The 17133-nt window shown below is 34.2% G+C and overlaps 1 protein-coding gene across 2 annotated transcripts in view; it reads right to left on the reverse strand.

Moving 5' to 3' along the window:
• LOC133517142 (hemicentin-1-like) overlaps nt 1–17133 on the reverse strand; it is a 292977-nt gene that overhangs the window by 169608 nt on the left and 106236 nt on the right. For both annotated transcript variants that reach the window (XM_061850306.1, XM_061850305.1), the window contains one exon: nt 11605–11775. In XM_061850306.1, the coding sequence (XP_061706290.1) occupies nt 11605–11680 (76 nt within the window). In that variant the 5' untranslated portion in view covers nt 11681–11775. The remainder of the gene's footprint in view (nt 1–11604; nt 11776–17133) is intronic.

Genomic DNA, 17133 nt, shown 5'->3' on the forward strand with positions numbered 1-17133 from the left:
AATAAAACGTAAGGAATCGAATGGTACTATTTCCTTTTTTCTTTTATTTTTTTTTAAGCCTTGTATTTATTTTTAAATATAATCTCAATTTGTCGTTTTAAATTCCTGCTTTTATAAAAGATGACTGATGACCTCAATTCCCGTAGTAATTAATGAGGACGAAAAAATTAAAGGTTACGTACAAGGCCGGATATATTGTAATGTAATTGTATTTTTATTAAATAGTATTATGTCTACAGATTATTAAAAATAAAATAACTGCTTGAAAATGTGCATTTCAAATAAATATATACCAGATAACAGCCAAATTTTATCGTACTTGCATTAGAAGTAACATACTCTTATCCAAAAATATGTAAGTCGACTTAGATCATATAAAAAAAAGAAATAGACATTCATTTATTTTACTAAGCAACCTGAAACTAAGTAGTAGTACTAACCATTCAACACTTACTGCAAAACTGGGTTGTAGCAATCACGCTAATGAAAACAAGCCACGCTCTCGTCTAGTACGAGTATATATTTAAGGGATATTTTGTACGGAGTTTTCCACGGTTAACGCAGATAAACCACGCATTTTGATTTTAGATTGTAGTATAAAATGCACTTATAACCTATAAAAGCTATAGTAATTTTATACCGGGGATATCACGAATGTCGCATTCTGTACATTCGCGAATGCGAATGCGAATCCGAATATCCAGGATGCGAATATGCGAATGCAAATACTAATGTTAGGGAATAATATATGTAGTTAATCAATCCTAATTAGAAAAAAAACTGTCAGTACATATAACATGTTATAAAGTGTTGAAAAATGCTGTCTACTGGTCAAAATGCATTACCTACTTGAAAACAGCTTCATTTGATGCGAATATTCGTATATGCGAATGTGAATATTCGTGACATCATTTTCTATACTGTTAGTTCGAATACGACACTGATAATAACTCCTGAGTTTCAGCCCGATTCGAACTATAAAATACGTCAAATATTAGGTGTAGATACGATATGGAACTGATATGTTAGTGTCAAAAGTGACGTTTATTTAGACAAAAACGTCACTTTTGACACTCGCATCGAAGCATTGTAGGCAAAACACACACTAAGTAACAGTTTTGAATGATTCACGGTTGCTTTCACTAGACTACACAACACTACAGATAATATAAAAGGTAATCACGGTTAATATCCTGGTCGATTTAAGTCTCGTGACACACCAAGTAGTTCATTATATAATATTTTTGAAACTGTACTCAGCTATGTAGTAAATACTGACCGCCCTTTCTGCCTGTGTGTAGCTATACAATCTAAGGAAAGCATACTTTATGGGAAACGGGTAGTACCTATTGTACATTGTGCAACGAGGGGGATGTGAAATTTTGAAAACGAGGTCTTTAGATGCACGACAGCCGCAGTCTGGAGTGCATTAAAAACTCGAGTTTGAAATATTCTTCCCCCTGGAGTTACACACAATGTCTTATATCACAATTGCGAAGAAAAAACTTAATTTTAAGTGAAATAATTCTTAAATATTTATGGTTACATTCCAAACATTCCAGTCCGCCATATTGCCATTCTTTGACAGGTAAGGCATCGAAGGCACAGGGCTATCCGGCGCACGTATCATGAGAAAAAACTAAGCAAATGTATTGTTTAAACATGAGAATAGAACAAGAGCATAATAATTTCCGTTTTCGCTGTGTATTTACTTCACAATCAGCTAAAAAATTTCTCATAAAAGTCTTCATTTTATAAGTCGACTTTATTCAATTCCCGTTACCATTAACAAAAAATATTTTTTTCACGATATTATGTACCTAGTGGTGCTTCAGAACGGCTTATAGAGTGCAAAGCCAAATAACAACCTTGTTCCTGATAATTAAAATAATTGTGGAGATTGCCTCTCGGTTGCCTTCCCGATGATTTATTGATTGTGTTCACGCCTGGCGTAATTTAATAACATATTTTGGTTACGAACATTGTTTACCCACGTGTATCCTCATTATTTGTAATACTCCGTTCGTAGATTTATTCAAACTGCTCTGATGCGGTACAGGATTTTAATTGGATGTAGTCCAGCTAATGAATTCATTTGACACCGTTATATTTATGTATTCGGTTAATAGACACATTTTATTTCTGCAAGAGACCATAAAAAAGTTATTAGTATGTACATTTCTTTCTCTATGCAGTATATACATTTTTTTCTCGTATTAATAGAAGTAGTATTTACTTATTTATTATGAAATTATAAAGTAAGTACTTACCTAATTTATTTAAATGTGTACCTACCTATTAGACGTAGAATAAGTATTGTATGCAAAGTTGTATTAGTAAGTTAAAAGGCGAGTAGCGTGGTTAATATTGACATGAGCGGATGATGAGTAACAGGTACCTTTGGAGAGTAAACTTAGAATAGTTTATTCCATGTGAAGGAAGCTTAATATATACAGTGTTCATTCTTACTATACGCTGATACAAACATTGTCTTAACCAGATCAGCGCGTGCACCTAATATCTTAGATATTGGTGGTCATCGATTCAACGAACTATTTTAATTCATTTGGTCGCTCGTCAACGAATGGAACGTTTAGATTACATACAAAACAAAATTGAACTTTAACGTCAAAGTCGATATTTTATTAGATCAACTATAGATTCACGACGTTGACGTTGAGCATTTCGTTCATGAATCTAGTATAACTGGATCAGGCATGAGCGGTGGGGGGAAATGAGCGAACGGGATAGTTTTATGCCTTCTAGTTTCAGTAGGAGTAGCAGAGAAAGCGCTATGATTGCTTGTCCTTGTCACAGTCTTACATTTTTCCCCCACCGTTATTTAGTATGGTTTACGGTGGGCAACAAATAATCCGACCAAATTCAACGAAATGCTCAACGTCAATGTTGTCGTGAACCTATGTTCACGACGTTGACTTTAAGCATTTCGTTCATGAATCTAGTATAACTGGATCAGGCATGAGCGGTGGGGGGAAATGACCGAACGAGATAAGTCTTATGTATATATCAGTAGGAGTAGCAGAGAAAGCGCTATGATTGCTTGTCTTTGTCACAGTCTCACATGTTTTCCCCCTCCATTATTTAGTATATTTTACAGTGGGCCGCAAATAATCCGACCAAATTAAGTAGGATGGTTTGGGTATGTTATCAGGAATGATAAAATGTGTTTAATAAAAAAAAAGTGTTTTTAATTTTGCCGCATTGTGTATGTTCTGTTCCTCACGGGCGCATGCGTAGCACATCTGTAGGATCCTACCATCTATGATTTCGTTGAATTTTCGAGCGAGCGCGATACCACTATTAGGTTGTTACTAAGCGAGCGAGTTGAAAGCGAGGCGAGAGCTCAGCAAGTTCGAGAGCGCGCAACGTGTTCACCGCGAGTGCGCAACGAGTTCGCCGCGAGTGCGCAGCGATGTCACCGCTCGCAAATCGGCAGTGCACCCGCGCCCTAAGAGAAAACGAGACGGAAAGCGCGGTGTGCCCGAAACCCTGAAGTAAAAATCAACGAAATCAAAGAAAACAACGTGTGCACTACTGGTTTATGTGGTCAACTACTACTACCACTTTAGTTTTAATGTGTAATAGTATAGTTTAAATAGCTGTATATTTAGTTTAAAATTGGCCTTGAAAGTTGCATAATTACCCTCTCCTTTGTATTATGTTAAGTTGAAATAAGTATTTCCCTGTAAGTAATTATTTGTAATCTTTTGAGAAATAAACATCTTAAACCTAACCTAAACCAACTAGGTGAAAAATCTAGTTTATATATTTTTTAACTAGTTCACGACTTCAACGTGTAAGTTTTGATTTGTTGAAGTTGCCTAAAATCGCCAACGACCCACCACTACATACCACTCGTTTTTACCATCACACACCGCACATTTCCACTTATTATATAAAGTCTAATATCACATACAATAATAGGTATTTGATGCCACTTTTTCCTTCTGATACCTAGTGAAAATTATTTAATACTTCTACTTCCGACTGCTTGAGTAGGTAAGTACGAGTCACGAGTCAAAAGAAACGTGGAGAGTGGAATTGGACATCGGGAAAAATTTGATCTAATATAAGCGAAGCGACATCTGATACGGCTGAAATAGTTAGTCACTTAAATATTTAGTAATATAAGCTCAAACACTTTTTTTATCGTGATGTCCTCAAACGGGTTCAATGTTATATGGAGAAAATATCATCAACTGTCGTCAAAATTAGCAAACTTGCCTGCTATTTGCAGTTTTTTGTACTTTTTTAGTTGAATGCATCATACTTAGCTATATCTATGTACCTGGAATGCTTGCATATTTTTCTTTGTGTTAATCTGCAATTACGTACTGTAAAAAGGGGTTTTTTCTTGATGAAATTCTCATTCAAACATGCGGGCCCTAAAAAAAGAAAATAATCTACATTGCCCAATATTGCATACATCATCCTGACTTTAGCATTACCAACGTTATGATAATGATTCTTAAAGAGTATAAAAAGCTGGCGTATTAGTGTTCCTAATAGATCTTAAATCGTCTTCTAAATAATAACATTCGTTTCCTTTTTTGTCTCCATAAATACGATTACGAATACGTTTAATGACCAACAGTGAAATTTCTGGGCCAGTAATATCACTGTTCCATAACAAGAAATTAAAAGCTAAACCGGACTCCATGCCTTTCTCGTGTCTGCCTGCTTAGCTCTTCTGGCAACTTTTAAAAGTTAATTTGCACCTCGCTCTCTAGAGTCCCTTGCTTCCTCAGTGCTCTAAATCAGCACTCACAATAAAAAAATACTGTGCACAAATAACTACAGGATATCCCAAAATACGTTGACGAATAATATTTTGGAATATTTTTCTAACTTAAACAAAACTTTTTTTCCTTTGGCTTTGATGCACAAACGCAAACATTTGTAAAAATATGCCTCAGTAAGATATTTTTTCAGCCTATTTTTGGGCCACCTGTATTTTCACGCAATTTTGAAGCTAAAATAAAAACGAAAAAAAAGCGTAGTTAAAGTTCTAGTCTGCATAATAATCATCTAAGACAGCAATATTTGAAGCGAGTTAAATAAGATAGCTCGGCTAAAAACGCCCACACAGTAGTTATAAATAATTACTTCAATAACCTAATTGCCTCATCGCAAAAGGCGCGGTTCATTAATTCGCGCCGTGTGGCGTGCTGAGTGATTGATCTATGACATAATGTGGTAACACATCACATACAGACTGGAATAGCGAAAAGACAGGTAAATTGGTACAGAAATGTATGAAGACTAACGAATTTTTATTCATATGAGTCTTATATTAAGTAGTCATTAAAACGAAAGAGGGTATGGTAATGGTACTATAAAATTAACGAGTTTCAATGTTAACAAAAACAAACAATGACAATTAGGACCTAAAGTAGATTATTTTTCTAACAAGTTCTGAATCAATTCCTGACTATGTTTTCCTTCACCCGTGCGTTTTTTGATACCTGTATAATAATAATAGATATCTATAATTATATATAATAATATATAATAGTTCGCGGTACTCGAGTAAACAGGTACTTACTGACAGATATTTTAATTGAGAATACGATCATAAACATTTTTAATAAAAGAATCCATACCAAAAACCCACCCGTTGAAAAGAATAAGATATTTTTTTTACCACACCAGCGGGTAAAGGCTCTCTTGATTGTTCAAAAACTGATGAGGAATTTGCATTTTATCCACATTGGGGCAAAGTGATCTGATGTATATTTTATGTTGTTTCCTTATGTTATCACATAAATGAACTATTTACAAAATTCACTCCGCACCCCTACAGATGCTCATTCATTTGGATTTAGAGTTGGTGTGGTGAAAAATTTTGTGTTTCACTCGGGGGCAAAATTCGTTTAACCCTCGTGCCTTGAAACCCTCATCGCAACGCTCAAGATTCCATTTTTCGGATCAGGATTCCGGTTTAATTTTGGTATCTTTCGCTTGCTTGCACCCTATATTATTAGCACCAGCGGTGAAACAATAACTTTGCCCGTTTTTAAAACAAGTAACTATTATATACCCCACCCCTATCCTTATCCAGTCCCTATCCCGTCTCTTATCCTAGCCCGTAAAGCAAATTTCTGTGAAAAAGTAAATAATACTTAATAATTATCTGGGTATTTTCTTAATTTCGACAACATGTATACGATTTCGTTAAAAACCAAGACAGCCATGCGGCTAACTTACGGCACACAACAGATAGGTACAGAAGTCAATCACACGTATGTACTTCACTTTTCATACCTACGCTCGGCGGTCGCTCTAGGGTTGTCAACTATGGCTTATGCACTAAAAACTATCTTGGTAGTGGCACTCATATCTAGTTGTTTGATTTATTTCTGAGAATGAAACGGGAAGAATAGAAATATAAACCAAAAATAACTAAAATATTTAAATTTTAATGTCACTGTTATATTACAAATTTAATTTGTCACTGAAAATATCTTGCGACGATTTCGACATTGGCGAAATACACGATTATTATATTTTTAAGTGTAATAAATTCGCATTCTCATGTACAATTATCCTACAAAACAAAAAATAAGCCTGACTACTATTACAATACAAAAAGTTTATAGAACAGAAACATACATAATTTTACGTTTGTCAATATTCACTATCGAAAATCCCTAATAACTTCTAAACGATTACCCTCCCTATAGTTACACAATTTACATTGCCCTATCTGTTTTCGATCCAAATCTATCAAATGGCACTAAAAACAACACAATATCTACACAAACAAAAAAATGTTTTCTAACTTACGTAAGGTGGCATGAATTTGCCTTACAAAAAATTAGTTACTTACTTCGTTTATACTGATTAAAAATAGGAAACTATTATATAATATCTTAGATATATTCTTCGGGGGTCGGGGCGGGTGTTCTGTGTAACGTAAAAACGACCCATCGAAATACATGCAGATACCTACTTGCCTCTCTGAAACCACTGGTAGCTTATAAAACGACAATTCACCGTTTAATGTTGAATTTAAACAAACATCCACTGAACAGTTTATAATAACTTTTTTTTGTTGCTCCATTCTTGCATAAAAAAGTTCACAGACGCGGGCGTGTCTCAAGCGAATGGCAATCGCGCTCGCACTAGTCCCAAGTCCCAACCAGTCCGAGATATCGCATCCGTGAGCAGTGTCTATGTGTGCGTTGCTCGAGTGCCATTTGTATGTAGATTGATTTCTGTACCTATCTGTTTTGTGCTTACGGTTTAGACTTTTCTACGACAATAGAATGTAACCGCAAACGTAAGTTGGCGAGTAGCACCAGAAAGAGACAAACATATGCTGACGCATGAGTTAAAGAAAATGAGACGGAGCGATGCTCTCAAACAATCAGGCAATACATATATTTCTGGAAACAACTTGAAAATTCAAATTCTATGAAAATCAGGGTGGAAATTGCTAGAATGGGATATCGAGAAATATTTTTATAAATACAGTCAAATCTGGTGAAGTGGGACCTGGATAAATGGGAAACCCCAATAATTACAACCAAAGGCCCGGTCCCGGTCCCTTGGACCAAATACAAAATAAAATTTAGGTTTTAGTGATTTTCTTAATTTCGCCTCTGTAATTGAACACATCGCAACTAAGACTTCCATAATTGAAACAGTGTTAAAAAGCTCCGCTATTTTAGCTTTTCTTATTACCTTTATTATACGCCTGTAATTGAAATAATGTAGCGAGAAAGAAAAATAATTTTACAGGAATGATAACTATATTTTAAAACTGTTCAAAGCTTTAATGTATATCAAAATTTATTTTTATGTTTATTTATCACAGCTTGTAGGTAAAGTAGTTTATTATTTTAATAAAATAAATTACATAATTAGTTAGGTACATAGTATGCTTTTTACATTTCAATTAAACTTTTTTCTGCTATTCACGGGGAAAATTTTATAAACCCAAAAGGTTATAAGAAAACGAAGTAATAATTATTAATGTAGCATAAAACTACAAGTGATGTTTTTTATAGATCAGAAAGAACTTGAGCGTGTTTTGCTTACAATTATTATTTTTCAACTCCTTAAAAGACATTTCTGAAAACGCAACCTTTATTAATGAGAACCTCTATAATTGAGACAACATTTTGATCCTGGATAATTGGTCCAGCATGCTTAAATAGAAAACCTTGTTAGTTGACACTACATTGCCGGTCCCTTGAAATTTCAGTTATCCAGAGTTGTACAAGCCAATAATCAGGCGTAGTTGATTACGTGAACAAAGATAAAAAAAAAACATAATAAATGTCTATTAAGGCTAGTACGGATAATATGTAGCATTGTTTTCCAATTTTAGACTCATTATTATCGCTAGGAAAATCTTATTTTTAAGCAGCATTCAGATTTTCAAATTCTTCTAAGTAAATTTATTATTATTAATATATATTTTTATGTAGGGGAAGCTCTTCTACCTCGGACAGTTTTTGTATTCTGATTATTAGAAAAAAAACTAAAGGCTGCAGAATTGTTGTTTCAAATTCTGCAGCCTTTATGATATTTATTTTTCATTTCATAAACTAAACGATTGGGTTTTGGCTTTATTGATGAAAAAAAAGGGAAAAGCCTTCAAGGAACAACGACCCTGATGTACCTTGGACATATCCCGTTGTGCCTCGGACATTGAATGGCGTAAATGTGCTAAAAATATCTGTGATTTCATAATAAATATTATTTCTATGATTATATTATAAATTTAGTAATTAAAATTATCAAATTTGATAATTAAAATTATCAAATTTCACACACACATCACAGATATTTTTAACACATTTACGCCATTCAATATATTTTTCTAGTACAAATTACCTAGAAAGATGTACTTAGCAATGGTCATATTTAATTTTGGCTTAAAAAAATAATTTAGGAATCCTTTCTAAGATTGATTACTTGGTAACTTACTACGCAGATAACCAAAATTTATAAATACTGCATATAGGCTGAAATGATTCTACGATCGAGTAGCTAATTAACTTAACTTTAACCTATTAAGTTATATTATCTATTAACAAAACATGAAATAATCATCTTTGATGTAAAGTTCGAAATACTGACTTTTCATAACACAATTTATATGTTTTTTTCTTGAGATATCGGCCGCTCTCAAGTTTCGTTGATAGCTTGATTTTGATAATTAAGAATAAAGTTTTAAATAATATAAATAAAGTATTTCATTAACCGTGGCAATGCGGAAATATTGCCAACTATCTGAGGTAAAACTATGTCCAAGGTGCAACAGTTTCCCGATGTTATTACTCGCTACGCATCTCGTCACTTTTTTTTTTCTCTTCTTCTTTTTCTCTTACAACAACTATAGTACAGTGTAGGAGAGGCCGGAAAACCGGTTAAAGATGGACGACTGTACATTAATAGAAATTAATATTTATGTTGGCGTGAGGACAATTGTTGAAAGAAAGCGATGTATTTTTGCCAGGAACATTTATATTTTCTTCACTAGAAGGACTCTTTTTTAGGGTTCCGTAGCCAAATGGCATAAAACGGAACCCTTATAGTTTCGCCATGTACGTCTGTCTGTCTGTCTGTCTGTCTGTCTGTCTGTCTGTCTGTCTGTCTGTCCGAGGCTTTGCTCCGTGGTCGTTAGTGCTAGAAAGCTGAAATTTGGCATGGATATATAAATCAATAAAGCCGACAAAGTCGTACAATAAAATCTAAAAATTTAATTTTTTTTAGGGTACCTCCCCTACACGTAAAGTGGGGGTGAATTTTTTTTTTCGCTTCAACCCTAGAGTGTGGGGTATCGTTGGAAAGGTCTTTTAAAACTAATAGGGGTTATCAATAATCGCTCCGAAAGAAAAAAAATTGTGTCCCCCCCCTCTAACTTTTGAACCATAGGTCCAAAAAATATGAAAAAAATCGTGGAAGTAGAGCTTAAGAAAGACATTAAATGAAAACTATAGCGGACATGATCAGTTTAGCTGTTTTTGAGTTATCGCAAAAAGTTTTCCCTTCATAGTAAAAAGACTTACTTTAATTAGGTACTGATTATGCAAATTTGCCTATTTGTTTAACTCGGGTGAAAGGTACCGTTTCATCCCTTGGTTAACAATTTACTATACTTTAAGCTCCAGTTTAGCTTATTGTGACGGAAGAGTAACTACGGAACCCTACACTGAGCGTGGCCCGACATGCTCTTGGCCGGTTTTTTATAGCGTAGATACGTCTTTCTTGGATTTTTTAGTTAAACACAATTTACACCATCCAATTTAGTAAGTATTTTCCGATCCCGCCTTTTTTACTTTTTTATCACTTTTAAGAGGCGTTTTTCTGTTGTTTGCTTCAAACTGACTCTTAGAAGCGTGTTTGCTAAAAAACCACAAACAGCTACAAAACTAAAAACGCCTTAAGCGTAACTGATTTTTTTGACGTTTTTTTAAACAAGTCTTATAAATAAAGTAATTTTATTTTTGAAGGAGAAAGTTGTGCCAAAAAAAAACCTTTGACCATCACCAATGACAGATGATGATAACAAAGATCACGAATGACAGATGATGATAACAATGAAACATTGTAGTAATGGTGGTTCAGGTGCTACTTTCCAGCTTGGTTTTAGACAATCTATTGCCACATTTCCGAACAGTGGCGTGAAAAGATATTTTTTTGACCGACTGCTAGCTGATGTTGCTGTAGCTATTCATGTGTGTATGTTCATTTCTTTGGCACGACCTGCAGCCGAAACGGCTGGACAGTTTTTGACATATGAGGTTTCGTTGAATTCGTCAGAATTGGTTAGTGACTCACCCCATTATGCATAAAACTTTACGGGCTTGATCTAGTTAATAGTACATTACGATACAAGTGCGAAAAATAGGAAATTCGAAACGAGTGGCGATAAATTAAAACACGACCGAAGGGAGTGTTTTAAATCGACACGAGTTGCGAATTACCTATTCGCACATGTATCGTACGTTTTACAGTACATATGGCCCTTTAAATGTTCGACACAGTAACGTAATATGCTACTTCTCGCACTAGTGCTATAAAGTAGCCCCATATGTACTGTAAATTATGTTTTATCCCTTTCTTATAAATACATAAGTTAAAATGACAGATAAAGACAAACGATTCATAGCTATTTCAGGCCCGTAACGCGTTTATGAATAATGCCATTAGGCTACATAAATATGAAAAATGGCAACTGCGTGTAAAAGAAGGGGGGGGGGGCTGTTTTTCTTACAAAAGCAATATGAGTATGAAATGAAAGCTGTCAATGGTCTTTTCCATTTCAAAAATATATGAGGAAGTCGGGTTTTTTGTTTTTATACTCAATTTAATTGTTTACATTATCAAAGTGTGTACAATTATCTTATCTTATCCTATTATATATACCTTCAAACGAGCAATTCTTGTATATATATTTCGGGGATCTCGGAAACGGCTCTAACGATTTCGATGAAATTTGCTATATAAGGGTTTTCGGAGGCGAAAAATCGATCTGGCTAGGTCTTATCTCTGGAAAACCAAGCATTTTTGAGTTTTTACGTTTTCCAAGCAAAACTCGGTCTCCCAGATATTGATTCTAATACTAACCTGCGATATTGAAGCTGCAGATTAACAACGTCCACAGGGAAAGAGCTCTCGTCGGGCTCGACTGAAACCACTCCATCCTCCAGCAAACAGTTTTTAAAATAATTAATCAGACACCTTCCGAAATCGGTGAGATTACATTTTCACTGGGACTGTTTGCGCGTTCTCGCCTCCCTGAAACAACGGAGTCAAATTGATAATTTGCTCGAGTTCTTCCTGGGCAGCTACTAGCTACCTACTAAACTCTGAAATAACAGAGGCTATTTACTTCCATAATTGACGAAGTGAATGTAACTTTAGACCAAGAGGAACAGCTGTTTAAACATTTTATGTATTAACTACCTTTATCAACGTTTTACGTTAGTGTGCGTGTTTGCGTACGGATATTTATATTCTCTGTACATGTCGATAGTAGGTACCAACAATAGGGTTGTTTCCATCTACAAATCTTAGGGCAGAATAGTATCCCAATAAATTCTTATGGATTATAAGAACATGTTAAACTAACTTTAGTGGACCTCTAATCAGCATATTTTTGTGAATATTGAATTTAAAATATCTTTTAACACACGTCACGTGACCCAAGTCGAAACGACATTGAAGATTCTGATGACGTCACAACTCACGGTTTAACATTGGGCTATAACCGCAAAAATCGAAGTTCGTCATTGCGGGCATTTTTCTCTGTCGTTCTAATTAGGATTGTTCATTTTTTTGTAATGATCTATTTTGAAAACTATTTCAAGTTATGAGGTTTTCAAACAGTTTGCGACATTTTCTGCGATATAATAATCGAGGATTGAAGATAGGTATTTCAACAAATATACTTATGACCTTAGTTTGACCTTTCTCGTGGACTTAAGTTATCGCACCATAGTATTTATCCATCACTCACGTTATTGTCAAAGTCATCAATGTCATTATTGTCATAATTATTTTTTTCTGTGAAACCGCTGGTTTGTTACGATTTGATATATAATTAATAAACAGAGGTAGATTTGATTGCTTAAGTTATCTAAAACCTTGTTCTGACGTGTGGGAATTATTCACAAAAATAATAGTTCTAATCCGCGAAGGCCTACGTGAAAGATGTTGTCGTGAAGTAAATGTGGAATACTTACTTCAAGTGTTATTCCTGTGAGGTTCATGTCGATGTAAGTATATAATTAATATTATTTTACTGCAAATATTGAAAAGCTCACTTCACTACCTATTTATTTTCTGTGGTAATGTAGCCAAAGTATCTAATCTATAGGCTTACCGTTTAACAGAGATGGTGCCCTACTAGCTCCGTTTTACTGTTTTTAAGTTAAATTTTATAAACAGACATATATCCGCTTAGCAATAAATAATATAGATATAAGAATACATGGTTATACTCAAAATTCAGCATTAAACTGCTTTGAAAATAAATATTTTCTCATTTCCAGGTACACATTGCAGTTCAAGCTGCTGCTGACATCATGGTGGACAAGACTTAAGATAATAAAGAGTTGTGAAAAATAAAACATGTTTTTGTTTACAATATTAGAGCACTTTTTATTAATTTAGGAAATATATGTTTCCCAAAACTAGTATTTTGTTGTCGTTAGGTAGCTCATTTTCAACCTAATACTCTTAAACGAATGAAAAAACTGAAATGATTTAAGTCCCTAAATTGTACCTAATTAGTATCTCTTACATTGTTATCGGAATAAAGTGTCTTTTGGAGTTTGTTTTACGCATGATGCAACAACCAATATAATTACAGTTTATCGCTAGAGAGGTGAGATGTCATTTCTACGCTAGATAATGGACAAAAAGCGGCCAAGTGCGAGTCGGACTCGCCCATGAAGGGTTCCGTACCATTTATGACGTATTAAAAAAACTACTGACTGGATCTCGTTCAAACCAATTTTCGGTGGAAGTTTGCATGGCAATGTATATCATATATTTTTTTTAGATTTTTCATTCTGTTATTTTAGAAGTTACGGGGGGGGGGGGGGGGGGGACACATTTTACCACTTTGGAAGTGTCTCTCGCGCAAACTATTCAGTTTAGAAAAAAATGATATTAGAAACCTCAATATCATTTTTAAAGACCTATCCATAGATACCCCACACGTATGGGTTTGATGAAAGATTTTTTTTTTTAATTTTATGACGTATTAAAAAAACTACTTACTGGATCTCGTTCAAACCAATTTTCGGTGGAAGTTTGCATTGCGATGTATATCATATATTTTTTTTAGATTTTTCATTCTGTTATTTTAGAAGTTACGGGGGGGGGGGGGGGGGGACACATTTTACCACTTTGGAAGTGTCTCTCGCGCAAACTATTCAGTTTAGAAAAAAATGATATTAGAAACCTCAATATCATTTTTAAAGACCTATCCATAGATACCCCACACGTATGGGTTGGATGAAAAAAGTTTTTTTGAGTTTCAGTTCTAAGTATGGGGAACCCCCAAAATTTATTCTTTTTTTTTCTATTTTTGTGTAAAAATCCTAATGCGGTTCATAGAATACATCTACTTACCAAGTTTGAACAGTATAGCTCTTATAGTTTCGGAAAAAAGTGGCGGTGACATAATCGGACTGACAGACGGACATGACGAATCTATAAGGGTTCCGTTTTTTGCCATTTGGCTACGGAACCCTAAAAAGGTAAAATAAACAGTAGCAAGATTTAGCATTTATAGAGTTGCGTATGCTAGTAATAAAACTAAGTCTAAAACTAAAACTAAATTATACTAAATATTTTAATTTAAGCTGAATTCAAATATATCTAAGGATGGATTCTCGGTAACGGTTTCGTTATATAAGTGACACATTCTTGTTATCGGGTTATAAAATGATGTATTGTTTTTGTAAATCTTTAGATGAAATATTTTAAGTGAGGGGTTGCGAAATTTGTATCGAGTGATAAAATTTAGAAGATAAAGAAGGGTGGGACAGTCAATTTTTGAGTGTATAATTATATAAAGTAAAGTTCGCTGCATTCCCTAAGATTTCATTACTTTTTGTACAAAAAATATTATAGTATTAATCATGAAAGTAGTTCCGCCCAAGCTAAAAAGGAGACCCTCGCTAACGCGCAGTCAATTGTCAAAAAAAATCAGTTTTAATTTTTTTTCGTTTGTATACGCCTAATATGTTAACGGCACCAATGATGGGACTATTAAGAGAAAATTTGGAGTATTTTTAATATTTCACCGATATTTGTAAAATTTCTCTATGTATTTAATGAAAGCTACTGCAATTTGTTTCAATATTACTAACCAATTTAAAGCTATGGGTTTTTGCTCTAGGCATCGGATGTATGTTGCCATTAATTTTCAAACAGACAAATATCAATGAAAAATTGAACTTAAGCAGCTATTTGGCTCTTGTTTATGGTAAAATGTTGCCAGCGATTTAAAACTGATGGTAAATTTTATACTTGTTTTACAGGATTGGTCTATACCATCCCATTAACTGGTGCCTGTTCCATTATAGGGGTGTTTACTATAGTATACCTTCATGCCAATTATTAAGTTAAAAACTTCATCATCTAGAGGTAGGGGTAGGTTTTAGGTCTGTAACAATTTATGATATTTTTTTTTCAATCGAATTTTCTATTTTTAGATTTTTCCCCCATCTTTACCTAATAGTCTACTTGGTGTCAAATTTCAAGGCCCTAGGCCATCTGGAAGTGGGTTAAGTTTTTGATAGGTTTTTTATCTATAAGTCAAGTTACAAAATGTCGGTTTTTAAACGTTAATTTATCAATAACTGTTTGAGCTACATGAGTGAACATTCGTATTTTAAACAAGCTTAAAGGGCATGAATAAATGTGCAAAATTTCATGTGTGTAGGTTAAATAGGTTTCAAGTTGTGAAGGGGTGAAAAGTAGCTCAAAATGTTACACACACGGTTGCTGCGTCGCCAGCATTTGAATAACAAAACGCGTTCAATACTTTAAATTGCTTTAGAAAAATAATATCGTTCTTCATGTCAATAATAAATGCTACGCGCATAAAATAACACACGATATTCACGCTGTTTACAATGGAAGAAATTTACCGTAGTACATACAAGTAGTTATCACATATCGAAATAAAAAGCAAACTTTTTCAACTGTTATCAGAAACACTAAAAAGACGCCATTTTTAAATTTTTACGTGCACTTGGGCCTTCAAGAGTTTGAGACACTCAGCCGACCTCTTATAACTTTCACCAAAGCATTAGAGAAGATGTTAAAAATTCAAGGAAAAGCTGGACCCCACAACTGCGGCCCTCCAGGGTACACTTAGCGGGGAGCCAAAGTGGTGTAATGAAAATACTTAATGACAGTCAGGAAACAACAGCTAAAGGATGTTATAGCTAGTTTACTAATTAACGAAAGTACTGTTAATATACTGGGCGATATGTAAACTGATGACAATAAAAGCTCGTAATAATGAGTTGATGGCTTGCGGTCTCGTAGTATGCCAGTAGGAATAGTTAACCTAATGCACCTTGGATGAACAGAGTAAACGAAAAATATGACAATGACGTAAAGGTGAATAAAATGTATTTTTAGTTTACTTAATTGACCCAGGTGATTTGAGCTGGGTAAACAGAGTCAACTACAGGTAGATGCCTGAACACTTCTCTAATTTAAAATAGGTAATAATTAAGGCTTTGAGTATTTTTGCTATTTGCCGATATTTCAGCACAGTTATTAATATCACCTTCTCATATTTTTTTTCCCTTATACAGATTGTTTTTTTATAAGTCCTTTACTATTTTTTGGTATGGTATCTTGTGATAGAATAGCATATAATCGTACTTTGCCTGCGCACGAACTCTGAGAAATTTCAGGCTGAGGTAACGGGAATCCACGCTACGTCAAATGAAAAAAAAACTCTTTGCTTTTAGCTGAGTTTTAGCAGATCTTTAACCAGGTACCAGTACCAGTAACCGGTAAAGAAACATCTTGTCGACGATATTTTAGATATTACGACTTAGGCATGTTAAATTCATTTTGACCACACCAACTGGTAAAGGCCGTCTTGATTGTTCAAAAACTAATGAGAAAATTTTATCCACATGTCGGGAAAAGTAATGATATGCAAATTTAGAGTTGTTTCCTTATGTTAGCTAGTAGAATTGACTTTTAAATGATGATTTTGATAGATATTTTTTTATTACGTTTATTTGGATTTGATCTAATTTAATTTGTTTGCTATTTCATAGTTAGAAGTTTCCTTGCGTTGATGTGGTGAAAAAAATTGCGCTTCGTGCCTTGAAACCCTCACAACGCTCCAGATTCCACTTGCCGAATTTTGGAATCTTTCGCTTGCTCGGGTATCAATATTAGCACGAGCGGTTAAACAATAACTTTGCCCCTTGTAAAACAAATAAGTATTACACGCCATACCTAAATATTTTATGTAAGGACCTTTGCTAGTACTAAGTAAACCACGTATTTTCTAAAACCCAAAGACATTTTTTAATAAGAGGTCAACTATTTTTTTATATTCTTAAATAGGTTGGTATGTAATTGAGGGTCTATTTTTTTCTTAGTGCA

Source organism: Cydia pomonella, chromosome 4 (genome assembly GCF_033807575.1).
Source record: "Cydia pomonella isolate Wapato2018A chromosome 4, ilCydPomo1, whole genome shotgun sequence".
Classification (NCBI taxonomy): Eukaryota; Metazoa; Arthropoda; class Insecta; order Lepidoptera; family Tortricidae; genus Cydia; species Cydia pomonella.